We start from the raw sequence: 15,643 nt of genomic DNA, 5'->3' as shown, positions 1-15,643 counted from the left end.
ACAGTTTAGATGGAGCTTTATACAAAGTATGGCATTAAATTAACAGATCTAGGGAACTTTTGCATGTGAGATTAAGAGAAGGCAAAATACCAGAAGAGAGGGGAAGGTCAGGTGATTTGAACCACCAATGAATGTCGACACCAAAATAGATGGATGGATCCTAGCCCTTATCTCCAGCCAAGTGGGATAGTCCCAAAGTTTTTATTTATGCACTTATTTTAATGTGTGCTAAACATTATTCTACTTATGAACATTACTTCATTTAATCCTCATAAGGATCTTATAAAATAGGCACTATTATTAATCTCATCACACAGCTAAAGCAGCTGAGGCAAAGGGAAGTTAAATAACCTGCCCAAGGCTACATGCGTATTAATGAGGAGGAGACCTCAGGTTTGCACCCAGTCAGCTGGCTCTAGAATCTGTGCTCATACACCCTCTGCTGTGCTGCTCCATGATAACCAAAGCCCTGGTGTAGACACAGCCACGCAGGAACCAGCATATGCTTACACCCTTTAGCGAAGCTGACCCAGGGACGCTTAGTATTATTACTACGTCCCAGTCCAGTTTCAGGAGGCAGGCCCTGTCCACTGCCTACGTGACCTTTCTAATAAGCTTTGTGTGATTGATTACATTTGTTCTAGTTGCAGTCTTGAGAAAGTACTCTGTGTCTTATCTTCACATGGCGTTATAAGACAACTCTGGATAGGGGTGTGTTTGCTAACTTTAATAGTTCAAAGTCACTCACTAAACAAATATTTCCTGAGGGCCTCTGTTCTAGATGTTGGGAGATGCCTTGTAAGGAGAGCAGTTCCTCCTCTACAGCTTCTCCATGGAGTTTTCCTTCCTCTGAGCTGCTTCTTATTAGCACATAAATGGCCATTACTTCTCTCAACATAAAAAACAAAAAGAAAAATCAAGAGACACCTTTCTTCACCCCATATCCCTTTCCAGTCCTGGCCCATATCTCCTTTCCTATTTTCAGCAAATTGTCTTAACAAAATTGCCTGTTCTTCAGAAGGGACAAAACAGCAGTAGATTCACAGACACTGAGAAGGGACTAGTAGTTGCCATGGGGAAGGGATAGGGTGGGTGGGAGGGTGATAAAGGGGCGTAAAAATTCTCAATCATAGTGTAGGCTGGTCACAAGGATGGTAGTACAGCATGGAGAATACAGCCAATGATTCTGTAACATCTATGTTGACAGATAGTAGCTGTACTAGTGAGGGTGAGGATTTAATAATGTGGGTAACTGTTGGACCACTGGGTTGTATGCTGAAACTAAAATAAGACTATATCAGTTTTAAAAATTGTTTTTATATTTGTCTTTATTTTCTTTCCTACCCACACCAAGCAGACTTTCTTCACCAGATCTCACACAGCTCCAGACTCTAATCAAACCCCTTGCCTACTAACAGGTTCACTTGGATTTCTGCTGGGCACCTGGAATACCCAGAACTAAGCTCTAGACCATCCTGCCCAAGCCCCGCCCCTGACACTCTCTTCCTGTCCCTGCAGACGGAGAGGCCGTCTTGTTGCTCAGGCCTGGAGCCCTGGCTCCAGCCCTGAGCCCGCTCCTGCTCTCTCACCCGACATGCATTCTGGCAGCAGGTCCTATTGGCTCTGTCCTTAAAGATCAACACAAAATCAAATCGTTTTGTCTCAACCTCTATTATCACAACCTTTATCCACAATTATATCTTCTTCACAGCTGATCTTCCTGCTTCTTTCCCTGGATCTTCCTGCTTCTTTCCCTGGAACCATACCCCCCACTCTCTACCGGCAGCACAGCTACCAAAGTGATTCTTTTCAGATGTCAGTCAGAATATCTCTCTTCCGCAACAACATGGATGAATCTCTTATATATAGTTGAGTGAAAGAAAGCAGAAGCAAAGTTCATACTGTACAATTACCTTCATTTAAAATAGAACAGGTAAAACCAATCTATGCTATTAGAAGTCAGGATGGTGACTGAGGGTACAGGGAGTTCGTTGTGACAAAAAGCACGAGGGCCTCTGGGGGAATGTTTTTTTATATTCAGCTTCTGTTTATTGACATGTTTCAGACATAACAGAAAAGACCACATAGCAAAAACATACAGGTCAATGAATTTTCATACATTCTTGATCTGTGTACTAGTTGCTCACAGGTGTTTAGTTAAAATTTAGCAGGCTGTATAATTATGATATAGTCTTTTCTGTATTTTTCACTTAATGTTTTACAGAGTTGTTCTTTCTTACACAGAATATCATTCTCCTAGAATTAGAGAAAAGGAATGTATTAGCATTTATAATTTGTAACCATTATAATGTATGCCCCATGCAGGTAAAAATCTTGTCTGCTTTCATCCATTCACATATATTTTTAAGCAGTAGACACTCATTTGACATTTGGGATATAGCAGTGAACATGAGGAACAGAAACTCCTTAAGCTTCCAAGGGATGATAATCAGAATAAATTATGTAACACGTAACAAGGCATTAAGAGCTGTGAGGAGGAAAAAAGTAGGAGAGGGAGACAGGGAGGAGGGGGTGAGGGGCAGGGAAGGCCTCACTGAGAAGGCAACATTTGGGCCAAGGCTTGGAAAGAGGTGAAGGAAGGAGCCCTGGTGCATGTCTAGGAGAACTACCTAGTCCACAATCATATCTTGTTCCAGAGCTACGAAAGCAAAGGCCGGAGGCAGAATGGGTGCGCACAGGGGACTGCAGGAGGCGGGGGGGCTGCAGAGCAGTGAGCCAGGAGGACTGGCTGGGGATGGGGGAGTCACTTTTAAACTAAGCTGGTTTGAGCCTAAGCCCCTTGTAGTGGCAGGCTGTTTGTTCACATTGCTATAAATGTAGTCCAGTTTATTATTCATTCTGTGATTGATGGATCATTAAGTAGTTTCCAGTTTTGGGCCTGTGTAGAGTGATGCTGTAAACACCCTACTGCACACCTTTTGGCAAACTAATGTACGCATGATAAACCAATTTTAAAGAAATTGAACAAGATATATTAATTTATCTTACTTGAATGACTTACATAACATGTTAGCTCCAGTGGAAGTCAAGCAGTCAGTACTTAGGGTCCACATTAGAGGTAATTCTCAACTGTATGTACGGATAGTAAAGTATGCAAGGTGGAGAACACAAAGTTAGCACACAGAAATTGATTGCCCTTGAGTTCCCTAGAGTATAGTTGGGGATGAACCACATGCATAGCAAAGAGCACCTAGCAAGGACACAGAAAGGCAATGCCAAGCACACTCCCAGGCCATCCGCCCTGTCGTCATTCTGAAGTGGGCACGTCACTTCCGGGCTGTGTTGATAGAAGCTTTCACACGGAAGCTGGGTATTCTGTAGACCCTGAAAGAAGCCACTGGATTTGGAAAAGCAGAGACAGACTTACAGACATTATCTGGGTTAGGGAAATAGCTAGAGCGCCAGTTTGTATTTGAGGGGGCTCTGGTGGTCAGTCTGAGTACGAGGGTCTGAGATTCATTTTAAAGCTAGTGGAGATTTAGATGGATGTACTTCTCAAAGTAAATAGCTGCATTCTAATCTAGGAATATTTATATTGTCCACATTTCTGTCATTTTGATACACTAATACCACATTTATCATTATTAAATCTCAAAGTCCATAAGGTCTAAATCACTTAAATGTATATGTGTTTTTAGACTGGCAAGGAAAGCTCATCCAGTGTGACTGTAGCAGGCCCCGAGGCGGAAAATAAGGCAGGCCAGACTCTGGAAAACAGCTCCTTAATGGCTGAGCTTCTGAGTGACGTACCCTTCACCTTGGCCCCGCACGTGCTGGCCGTGCAGGGCACCATCAGTGACCTTCCAGACCACTTACTCGCCTATGATGTCAGCGAAAACTTATCAAGGTTTTGGTATGATTTCACTCTTGAAAATTCAGTGCTCTGTGATTCATAATCTTTATGTCTGTTTGCACCTTAACAGCTTTAAAACAAGTTTGCCTATTTTATTTAACCTGTTTGATGTTCTTCGCCATTTCACTGTGCAAAGGTCCTCAGAAAAGCAAGGATCAGAAAGCAAATAACATTACGTTCATTGCTCTATTTTTTAGAATAAAGTATATTTGTACAAAATGGAACTCAAGTTCTACTCCCTTTCCCCAAAGTAATAAACACAAAAACTGAGCTATCAAGGTTTTATGAAAGGAATAGAGTCCTTCAACAGGTCTCTCAAAATGCAACGCCTCACATTTATCTTAGAACAGTAAGAAAGGACAAGGGCACTTAGTTACCATTACTCTGAGGTCTGTGCTTAGACTGGTGAGTGAATTCTCTTCTCTGGTTTGGAGGAGACTTGAATTAATGTTATTCCCTATCTTCTTCCACAGTGTTTATGCATGAACTCAGAGGAAAAAAAATTGCCAGTTAGCTTAATTTCTTCAGTCCTGATTTAGACACTGATGTGGACACTTAGAACACTTCCTAAAAAAGCAGTATACAGAAATCCTGTGACCCCTGCGGACACTGTCTCTTCTGAACACTCAGCTGCAGTTTCCTGAAACCCATGGCAGTCCTTTCCATCCTGAGTGATGGCTGTGTTCCTGCCTTTGTTTTCTGCCTTATTGCTACTTCAGACTGAACTGTCACCCGCTTTCCCAAGAACTTTCCGTGCTCTGCCTCAGTTGGCATTTGCTCCCCTTACCACATATGTTCCCAGTTTATGAAGAGATCCGCATTTCCTTTCAATCTCTCTGCCTCCTAAAGAAAAACAGCTCATGATGATACATGTTATTGCTGATAACACCCTTATTTAGAAATTTGTTGGCCACAATACAGATGGAAGTGTTTTACTGCTAGAAAAACTGAAATAACTCATTTCCAGTTAGAGAATAGGCCAGACACCTAGCTATGACTTTCAGTTCTTGAATATCCATTATTTGTTCAGCTAAAACAGAAAACTGCCATTGGTCAATAGCCTGTAAAGGGAAGAGGTAAATTGTGGTAGAGTATTTTCTATGCCATGGAAAACTCAAATCACATTTGTTTTGATTACGAGCAATACAATTTATTTATTCTGTGCCAAATTTTAAGTATATTTTCACAAAGATAGAGTGCTGTAGTAAAACTAAACACTGCATAAAGTTACCTGAATTATTCAAGTTTTAACCTGTTATGCATGTTTTTAAAATAAATGTAGCATGGTCTTGATAGAAATACCATATAATTTAAAAGGTGAACATTTCTATTGAAAAATAAGGCAAATGGTTAAATTAGATCTTTACATAGTTTTCATAAAGCATCAGTCTGGAAAATGTGACTTATTAATAATGCAAATGTGAACATTTTATAGCAGCATTTGTGAAAACACACCCTTTTCAATACCCATGTTGATGTACCGTAAAGCTAAATGTAAGCATGTCATCAATTTGTCTAATATATATTAAATTTTACTTAAAATAAACATTTCACTTATATTTATGTTTTCCATGTTATAAATATGCTTATTATAAGTATTTTCACTTGTCTACAAAAATTGTTATATTTAAATAAATGTGAATTAAAATAAACTGATATTTTGATTATTTTCAAATCCAGAAAAATACTTTTCTTTGCAATATTCTTATCTGAATGAAAGTTACTAATTCTTTGGGAGGCAAAGATCTAACTATATAATTTGTATAATGCAGAGAAAAACATGAAATTTCCTCTTATATGTAACTTTTAAGGAGTAACACTGGAAATGGTAAGATCGTCAGTCCTGGCCTAATAGGACTGGAGAGATTCGGGAGAAATCACATCGACATCTCTCTCCAGACAGATCTCCATCATCACTAAATTTGGTAAGGGCCAATGTTAATGACCTAGTTTTAACAGAAACCTTAGGAAGATGGCCATTTTAATGTTCATATCCTATATATATGTCAATGTTACTATTTTAAAAGTGGAAGAAACATTCTTAGAAATCAGCTACCAAACTCCCATTTTACCCAAGACAAACTTGAAACCTAGAAAGGTTAAATGACTTAAGTCACTGATATAAACATTTGTTTTAATAGTGTTAATAGTCATAATATAAATTATAACAAAACTGTATGCTCTGGTGGAAAAGAATTCAGACACTTGAAGCAGCCAGAGTTTGTAACAGCCCCTTTACTTAGAAGCTGTAGGATCTTGAGTCAGTCTCCTAACTTCCAGTGTCCTTAGCTCCCTGCTTGTTAAATATATGCACCTTGCAGGGTTGTGTTAGGATTTGGATGGTATATGTCAAATGCCTGGCAGCATAGAGCTCAACACAGCAAAGGGAGCTATTACCATTCTCATTATAATCTAATGGAATGCAAAATATAAACTGAACTGCCTAAAGAATAATATAAAATACTTTTATGTTTTTTATTATAAATTTTTTATTAATATAAAATATTTCCTATATTTTATAGGTCCCTCTTGTCCCATTAATTTTTTTCCACATTAAATACCTCACTGTGAAAAATATTCCTAAAATGTATTGCTTGACTCCTCTGCAATTGCTTAGGTAAGACGTCCCCAGGGAACACTTCTTTTTCTCTTATTATCAAGCATGTGGTCCTTTTCCTCAATTAAGGTTATCATTATAAAGTACTGTAGGTACAGAATCTACAAGTGATTTTACTCTATCTTATTTTTAACCCCACAATATATTCAGCAAGTTACATGGTTGGTTTTTTTTTTTCGACTTTCTTTAATGGCATTTGCATCTTTTCCTAAAAACAGAGTCAGGCCATTCTGACCAATTTATTATTCTGGTTAATGAAATTTTGATTAACTAGACTTAAAACTGTACTATTAAATGTTAACAAAAATATAATAATTCTAGAAACTCACAATAGTTTAAACATTCATTGACACCACCACTATTTTCCCCTCTCTCAAAGTAATAATAAATTGAAAACAGCCTGACAAATATATTTTCTAAAATTCCCAGAAAGCTGATTTTGTATAGTTGTAAAGGATAGATGTGGAGTAGCAAAGAAATAATCTCATCCATGTTCTAAAACAGCAGGACATCAACTCTTACCCCATTACCTCTCCAGATAACAATTGGTCACTAAATGAACACTACCCTCAGTAATCTAACAAAGGATATGTTACTTGGAGAGATTAATACAGGTTTATTAATCATGCCATTAATAATACTTACATGAAATGTAAGTGTAATGGATAAGTGATTAAAGGGTGTTACATCTTTTAAAGTCATTGAGAAATACGGGTTTGTGGACATTATCTTTTGAGCATTTGTGTCATGTCACAAAAGGCATGACATAAATATTGGGAAATCCAGAATTCTCAGAATAGGTCTGACTCCATTCTCACTGCATTGGCCTGAAAGACAAAGGATTCTTCTGTGTCAGGACTCTTTACACCATATGATTTTGTGGATAGGTGTGAGTGAAAAAGAGAGAAACAAAGATGTATTGATTGATGTGTAGGAACTCTGTTGCAGTCAATATATCAATATGTCTGTCATTAAATATTTTAGAGTATTTTTAGACTTATAGAAAAGGAATGAAAGTAGTGCAGTGTTCTTATACCTCCCACCCAGTCTCTGCTTTTGTTAACATCTTCCACTGCTACAGTTCATTTGCTGCAACTGAGGAACCAACATGGGGACATTACTGTTAACAAAAGTCCATACTCTGTTCAGATTTCATCATTTTTCCCTAACATCCTTTTCTGCCTTCCTGCATCCCATTTGGTCATCGTGTCTCATTAGGCACCTTTTGGCTGTGACAGTTCCTCACTTTTCTTGTTTTTGTTGACCGTGACAGTTTTATGGAGTACTGGTCATGTATTTCCTAAAATGTCCCTCATTTGGGGTTTGTCTAATGTTTTCACATGGTTAGTTTAGGGTTATGGTTTTTTGGAGGAGGATTGCAAAGACAAAGTGCCCTCCAGTGAGTAATCTTATCGAGAGTATATGCTATCAACATGACATCACCACTGATGTTAACCTTTATCACCTGGCCAAGGTAACATTCACCAGGGTTCTCCACTGTAAGTTACTCTCCATCCCCACTTTTCATACTCTAGTCTTTGGAATTAAATCACAAGTATAGCCTACATTCAAAGGGTAGGGAATTAAGCTCCACCTTCTTGAAGGGTAAGTAGCCACATAAATTATTTGGAATTCTTCCACATGAGAAATGTATCTCTTCCCTCCCATTTATTTATTATTTACTTATTTATATTGGTATTCAAAGATACTCAGACTTTTTTTTCCAAGTCTAAATTAGTGGTGGCCAAGAGATATTTACATTTTTTAAAAAGTTAAAGAAAATTTGGAACATTTTATATGGTATAAATGATTACCATTTGATGTGGACTAGAGATACTCTATAATTTCCCCAGAATTCAGCTTCCTATAAATATCAGATGAATTTCTCCTTCACTTGCCATGACTGTAGCTAAATGCACAGTAGATCCTTCCTGTAGGGCTATCTTGGAACCCTCTTAGAGGCTCGGCCTTCTCCTACCCCAGTTCCATGATTGTTTCATACACCTAATGCCGTTCCTCAGCAAGTGGTGTAGAGGCAAAGTTATAATGTAATCGTTTTCCTCTCTAAAGAACCAAGATAACTTAAGAAACAGCTCTTCTCTACAATAGATAAGACTTTTTGTAATAGCAAAAAGAGAGCTGTGGCTCTGTAAGCTTCTAAGGAAAGAAACATTTCATTTTCAAGCTTTAAGGAGTAGTTTAAAGAAGCAGTTTAAGGAAAGTTTTCTTTCAGGGGGGCGGGTGCACAAGAAACTCTATTTTTACCTCTGTCTAACCAAAAGTCACTCTGTACTAAAAGATAAAATTGATTTCATCCAATTTCAGTTGGAGAAAGAATCAATCAAAGCAGAAAGCATCTTAGTTTGTCCTTGGAAGAGACCTGAATATAGTTTTTTGTCAAGAATTTGCCCAGACCCAATTTTCACCCCTACAAAGGAAATAAATTCCTTACAATCAAAGGTAAAGCAAAGGATAATTGCATCCAGAACAACCCGTCAGTACACTAATCCTGAACCAGCCCCACAGACAGCTTTTTAGTTCCTACCCCGACCAGAAAGGGAGTGAGACAATAGACCATTTCAGAGGTCAGTTAAGGAGACAGCCTCCCGCTTAGGACTGTTGCCAAGGACGTGCAATCCAGCGTCTGACATCTGGGTTCTGTGGCTGCCAAGTCTGCCCCTTGTGTGGCCACAGGTGTTAGCTATAACTCTGAGATACATGGAAGAAGGAACAGGCTAACGTCAGTTTCATTGTGCATTTGTTTATGTGTATGGTTTTTACTTTTAATTTTGTTTTTCAAAAGGTACATAATTTATTTTGCTTCCAAATCAATGTATTTATGCATAATAGCAAGGAGCATCTGGGAGGCTAACTAAGAAGCAGCTTTTGTTCAGGAAAAGGGCAAAATAAAGTCAACTTCTTACACCTATGGGGTACACTGTACATTAACATGCTGTGTGTGGCATTGTTAACTTAGTCATTTGATGAGGCCTTCTCAGGACCAAAAAAATAAATGGACCAAGAAAAGCAAAGAGGCAGTTGGCCTAGGATAAAGCCGAAATACTCATTCTCTCCCTATAGTCTCCCTCTCATCCTTGTTATGGGTTTTCATGAGAATTTGTGTTATCAAATGTATTTATGAGCCTGAAACAGACTGTCTCTAGTTCTTCTAACCCACATTATACCGGCTGTAACCATCATTTAACACAGTTTAAAGCAGTAACGCCAAGTTGTCCTCTTCCCCTTGCAGGAGACTTAGCTCTTGTTTATGACGCAAATCTAGAAGTTTCTACATCAGGTAGGTATTTGAGATTCCTAACCCTAAAGATGTGGACAGCAGTAGAAATGAAGATGATTAAGAAAAGAGAATGATACTAGTAAGAACATAAAAAGCCAACAGTTAATGCCACCATAACAAAACACATGCCTATATCTCCATAATTAAATATATATTTCCTCCTTGTTTTGCCTACTTTGTGTGTAAAATTAGAAATTGAATTTAATGGAGTGGAGGGAATCTTCAGATTTTCTCTTTTTATTCAATCTCTTCTAAGGAGAAATGCTTGAATCCTTAGGCCAATGTTTCTCCATATTTTAAAGCTAATGTACCTTACAAATGTTTTTTCACTGTGTCCTCTAAATATTCCACCAGCCAAGAAGATTTTTGACAGATTTTGTGCCTATTATGAAGACAATAGGCAAATTGCATATGCTTTTTCAAAAGACAGCCACCACCGCATTTCCCTTAAGAATCTATGCTCCCTTGTTGATGTTCTATCAGACTTATGCTTTCCACATAATAAATCCTCAATCAGGATTGTTGAATGAAGGAGTGAACCAATGAGGTAAATCATTAAATTATCTATAAATGAGACTTCCCACAAGAAAGGAATAGAATTTCAAGACTTCTGTAGTTTTTCAGGCCCCAGTATGTTCCCCAAATGATCATGATGTTTAGTTTACTGAGCCTCTACAAATCGTGCCTTTTGGCTGTTCCAGGTACTCTCCATGTTTTTCAGGTTGTGTTTTCCTCTGCCCAAAATGAGCCTGTATGTCCTCATGATGAATAAGAACTGGTTCTAGACAATACAGTGTATTTTAGTGCTGTGGATTAACTCATTTCATTTGAGGTTTTATCTAGCTGCCAAGTTTCCCTTGAGTGTTCTGGTTATTTTTACGTCTATGCCTGTCCCAAAATGTGTTAATCTTATCTGACCTGTCCTTGAAAAATGTTTTCCTTTTTCATATGCTTTCCTCCATGCACTTTTGGGCATTTTAAATGACCTTGTTTCAGAAAAAAGATATTATTCTAGGAGCACTACTGCACCACTCTGTAGTACAATTTGGTATCTCTGTCTTCTGTTTCCTATTCAACCAATTCTCTTCCCATGCCATATAAACATGTTTAGGTCTTTCTTCTCTAATATCAGCTAAAGATATTTTTTTTGTTCTCTTCAGAGTCAAGGTTCTTGAGTCGTCTATGTTTTGTCTCCATTTCCTTACTTTCTGTTCACTCATCAACCTTCTGTAATGTGGTTTCCCATCCCTGTTCAGAAGCTCCACTGAACAGCTTCATCTGAGAGCCACCTCCCACCTGCCAAATGCCCCATCTGTTTCTATGAGACAGTTACCACTGTTGATCAGTTACGCTCTCCTGAAAGTACCTTTGCTCTTGATTGCTGTGACACTGCTTTTCTGGTATTCCTTCCATCTCTGTGACTATTTCATCTTCCACCTTTGGAGACTTCTTTTCCTAATTCCACCCCTAAAATGTTGGTGGTCCCCAGAATTCCATCATTGGCTCCTTTCTCTTGCCCTTTCTGTCTTTTGCCTGCACAATCCTATTCATGCCCATCTTCCACTATTGGTACCCGAATCGACCTCTAGCCCAGAACTCTCTAAAAGTTCCATATCCACAACTTGTTATGACAACCTCTTGACTCTTACTCTCAGCTTCTCTAGCAGACCATGGTAGCTGTTTTTATTTGCTCCACACTCTTTCTCATCCTCCCTTTTCTTTTGGAGAATTCCTTCCTCACTACATCGGGTGCTGATGGGAAATAGCATGCTATTATCACTCCTGCACCCCAAGGGAAAAGACACATAAGCCTGACCTGTTCCAATCAGCACCCCTCTCACATGTACCATATTTATTAAATATAAATATACATTTAACTGTACTAAATGTAAGGAGAAAGCTGTACCTCTTTTGCTGGCATACTGCTGACAGCCATCCTCCCATCCCATGTTTCAAGGTCTCGGCCTTATCATGTGAGACCCTGGATTACCCAAGCGGGAAATCTAGACATCTATCCGTTCTTCCTGCTTACTCCCATCCATACTCAGTTGCTAATAAACCTATGGATTATATATCTTGAAGACTTGTCTCCCAAATGCGTCTCTCTTCTCCATACCTACTGCGCTACTTCAGGCTGGGCCTTTATCAGTTCTCCTTAATGATCAGCCTGCATCCAGTTTAGCCCTTCCCATCCATCCTCTAGACTAAAGCCAGGAAGAATTTATTTAAAAACAGATTAAATTCCTCAATAGCTCAGGAGAATTGAAGCGCCTTAAGGCAAATAAGGACCCCTGCCTTCCTCTCTAGGTTCCCCTCCTGATACTCCTCCTCCTGTCCTCTGTGTTCTTAACCTAGTGCACAAAGCCACATCTCTCAACATCCTTACATTCTGTTCTTTTTGCCATGCTCTTACCTTTGTCTTTTTCTTTTTTTGTGTTTGCTGTTTTGTTTGTTTTCCTGGTCATAAAATATTTATTAAGGTATACTTTAGGGAATATAATGAATATAAAATTTAGGATCACATTATGAAACCATTTCAGTCCTCTCAAAAGTCATCCCAGCCCTCAATGCTCTGCAGATATAAAACCACTAATGGGACTCACTGAAAGCAGTCTGACTAGTACAGAAGAGGCTTTTCATGAACATTTTCAAGTAGAGCATCTAAATACCTCTTTTAAGTGCAAAATCACACCACATTTCACCTATGCAGCAACAATGTGTTCATATTGTTCTCATTAGTCACTAATAGTTAACTTGCATAGAACACCCCAAAAAAAGTGTAACAGAGCTCATAAAATGGGCAAAAAATGAACCTGTCCTTGCAAAACACACACTGTAATGGAAGAAGAAACATTAAGGAAAGTATTATGCACACCACAGAAGCCACCTTTATTCCAGTGAGCTCAGGTGACCCAATCCATAGCTGAGTTCTTTCACAAGGTTTCCTTCAGGTATCACCTCCTCTGGGAAGCCTCCCCTTCTTCCTCCAAAGCTGGACTGGATGTCCTTCCATGTTCCTGTATTATCCTGTGCTCTCTTTCAAGGTTCTTGACCCACAGTGTTGTAATTGTTTACTTGTCTACTTCATAACTCTGCAAATGGATCCTAATATACACTTCCATGCTTACCATAATGCCTGACTCATAGTTTGTGCTCAGTAAATTTGCTGAATAGGCAAAAGATTGATTCACCATTGATTCAAGGAAATGTATGGAGAGGTTTTATCCCATCTACATTAGAATTTGCCCTTGAGTCTGTATTGGAAGACTAGGCAACCTTTTAGATGTTCACCCTAGAATGTGCTACATTTCCTTAATGCTCCCAAACTTACCTTGTATCCTAAGTAATATAGCTTCTTAAATTTTTTAAAAGTAGAAATGTACCTTTCATTTGGTTAGCTGTATCAATACCACCACAATAACAATATTTTGTATTTATTATAACCTTTAAGCAGTGTTAAGTCTAGATTAAATTTCTGGAGTATAAGTGATGAATCTATTGTATCTGGGGGTTTATTTTTGTTATTCTTTAATGTACATGTAGAGGGAACTTTCTTCTGCCTTCTTCCAAATCAACATTGATTAATACTAATTAAATTACATGGCTCTTTTAAAATCATAGATTTGTGTGGAATTAAATATATACCATAAACATTGAGTGCCTGATGTTTTAATGGGCTGTGGCATTTCGTTTTGATGTAACCTAACCTTATTGATGGATTTGGAAACATTAACTCTTTTGGTGGTGGTATGCATTCTTAAAGAATAATCTCATTTAACTTGTAAGGAAGAACAAATAATTATCTGAGGAAATAAGACCATCATGTTGATTTTTTCCATTCAATCAAAGCAGGTTCTAAAATATTCTGCCTGGTTCATTCATTTGGTAGCCAGTTTACTGATTGAATTCACCTTTTTAATTTCTGTAATGGATTAGAATGATTCTGTACTATAATGATTAGTCAATTGAATTTCTAGCCAGTATAGTCACCACATCAGCTTTTGCAACCTCTGAAATGCCCCTCTTCATGCGTACACTCCTCCCCAGAGACGCAAAGATGCAAATGCACATTATTTTCAACAAATGGAGAGAACAGTAGTACCCAATCTCTTAAAACTTTCAGTTAGTCTATAAAAAGAAAAATTCCCTTTATATTGGTTAACAGAATTCCACATTTCTGTTGTGTAAATAACTTGTAAATACTTTATAACATCAAGAAGTAATAAAGCCTGCCATTAGACAAACTTTATAGCAAAAATAGTCCCCAGAACTAAACTTGAAAGGAAGTTCTTAATCTTTATTACCTTCCTATTCTTGATTAAAACATTGTGTTGAATGAGTATCAGGGGTTAATAGTTTTTTGTTTTTTTAATTTCCTAATTGAAAGACTATGTGCTCAAACTATCCCTGCTCGCCTTAGGTTTACCCTGGTCACTTTGAGTGACTCTGGTTTCCCCAGTTAGCTGTGGACACCTACCAGAGTGACTGTAGGAGTGAGACCCTCCTGGAGCAAAGCAGCTGCCAGGGTGTGTATTATCTCCATTCAGCTTTTCTAGTGTTCCTGGAGATACACTTGAGGCACAGTTTTTTTCATGTAGCCTGTGCTAAAAGCCTCTGTCACCACCCTGCAGGCTGGAGCCCCCAGGGCCTGCTGCTAGTGCTGTGCAGGGGGATAGCAGATGCTATACACACCGGCCGGGCCTGCTTTGTTATGCTTGTTAAATACAAAGTGCCAGCAATGGACCTGGTGCTTGATGAAACAAAAAACACAATAGACAAGAGCCCTGTCCTTACAACCTTCCACTCCAGAGTATAAAATAGCAGGTAGCATTCACCATATCAGGTTGACTGAGAAAGGCAAGTTTGGTCATCCTGAGATGCCAGGTAGGTGAGCCGATTTAAATGAAATGTAAAGAGGTGACTGGGAGGTGACTGTGGTGATTATTTGGAGGAACCTAAGAAAATTTGTTGAGAGCTAGTTTTGTTTTGTTTTTTAGTTAATATATACTCACTTTGCCTAGCATGTGTGTGACAGGAACCACAACAATGTGGGAAAAGAGCGGGTTGGGATGGAGGTGGTGGGATAGAAGGAGAACCCACAGCACCAAGAAATGAAGCCATAGTCTTTCATGACTAGCCTGGAAATGACAAGCTACTTCGGACCTGTGTACTTTTTGGGCACAGCCCTTGCTGTTGAACCTTATTTCCCAAGGGGGCCCGGGCAAATGAACCTCTCTCCTGCCCACTCAGCCTTCCACCACCTCTCTAGCACCCTGTCATACCTCTGTGGATGATATTTCTTTCTTTTGGTTTTCTGTTCTGTTCTGCCTACACCCATTCTACCCACTGCTCAATGCAGCTGGAATTCTAGCTCCCTCATGAATGTTTTTCCGAGCCTGGACTTCACACACCATCTCAGAAGCCCTCCTCTCCCTGGCATTCTGATTTTCTCACTGTCTTTCCACTTGCTTTCTAAAGATACTGTGTTGTGAATCTTGATCCTCTAAACAAAACTGCAAGATACATCAGGGCAAGCAGATAATTATTCTATACATAGAACACATTGCACACAGGAGGTGCTCCATGAATAACTGACTTCCAAACATTATTCCAATTTTTGACCTGAATTGATGGATCTCTAGACACTTGTCTGAAAGATCTTCAGTGCCAAAGTGAGACTTGCTATCACCACTGTCATCAGAGGCCTTCCCTCCTCTTCACTTTTTTCCAACTCCCTGTTTTAATGTGTTCTTCAGTATATGCACCCTTCCCATACCAGATCCTCTCCCAAAAATCTCTCTCCCACCAGCTAAAAAGTTGACTTGCTATGCCTCTCTGCTGTGGACAGACCGTT

At 38.9% G+C, this 15,643-nt stretch overlaps 1 protein-coding gene and 1 long non-coding RNA gene across 6 annotated transcripts in view; one reads left to right on the top strand and one right to left on the bottom strand.

Moving 5' to 3' along the window:
• The window catches only part of LOC118972658 (uncharacterized), a 134,162-nt gene that overhangs the window by 47,452 nt on the left and 71,067 nt on the right, over nucleotides 1-15,643 (bottom strand). The gene's annotated exons all lie outside the window — the stretch shown is intronic.
• The window catches only part of UMAD1 (UBAP1-MVB12-associated (UMA) domain containing 1), a 257,771-nt gene that overhangs the window by 216,748 nt on the left and 25,380 nt on the right, over nucleotides 1-15,643 (top strand). Inside the window, exons 4-6 of one of the 5 annotated variants that reach the window (XM_073238786.1) lie at nucleotides 3,660-3,874; nucleotides 5,686-5,799; nucleotides 9,742-15,643. The exon at nucleotides 9,742-15,643 is cut by the window's right edge and continues 25,380 nt beyond it. In XM_073238786.1, coding sequence (XP_073094887.1) covers nucleotides 3,660-3,874; nucleotides 5,686-5,794 — 324 coding nt within the window. In that variant the 3' untranslated portion in view covers nucleotides 5,795-5,799; nucleotides 9,742-15,643. Of the gene's footprint in view, nucleotides 1-3,659; nucleotides 5,527-5,685; nucleotides 6,650-9,741 lie in introns of those variants that run through there. The other 4 variants (XM_073238787.1, XM_037019863.2, XM_073238790.1 and 1 more) reach the window with 4 other exon arrangements.

The sequence above is a fragment of the Manis javanica genome, chromosome 6 (assembly GCF_040802235.1).
Source record: "Manis javanica isolate MJ-LG chromosome 6, MJ_LKY, whole genome shotgun sequence".
In the NCBI taxonomy this organism is placed as follows: Eukaryota; Metazoa; Chordata; class Mammalia; order Pholidota; family Manidae; genus Manis; species Manis javanica.
This window is presented reverse-complemented; position numbering and strand designations above follow the sequence as displayed.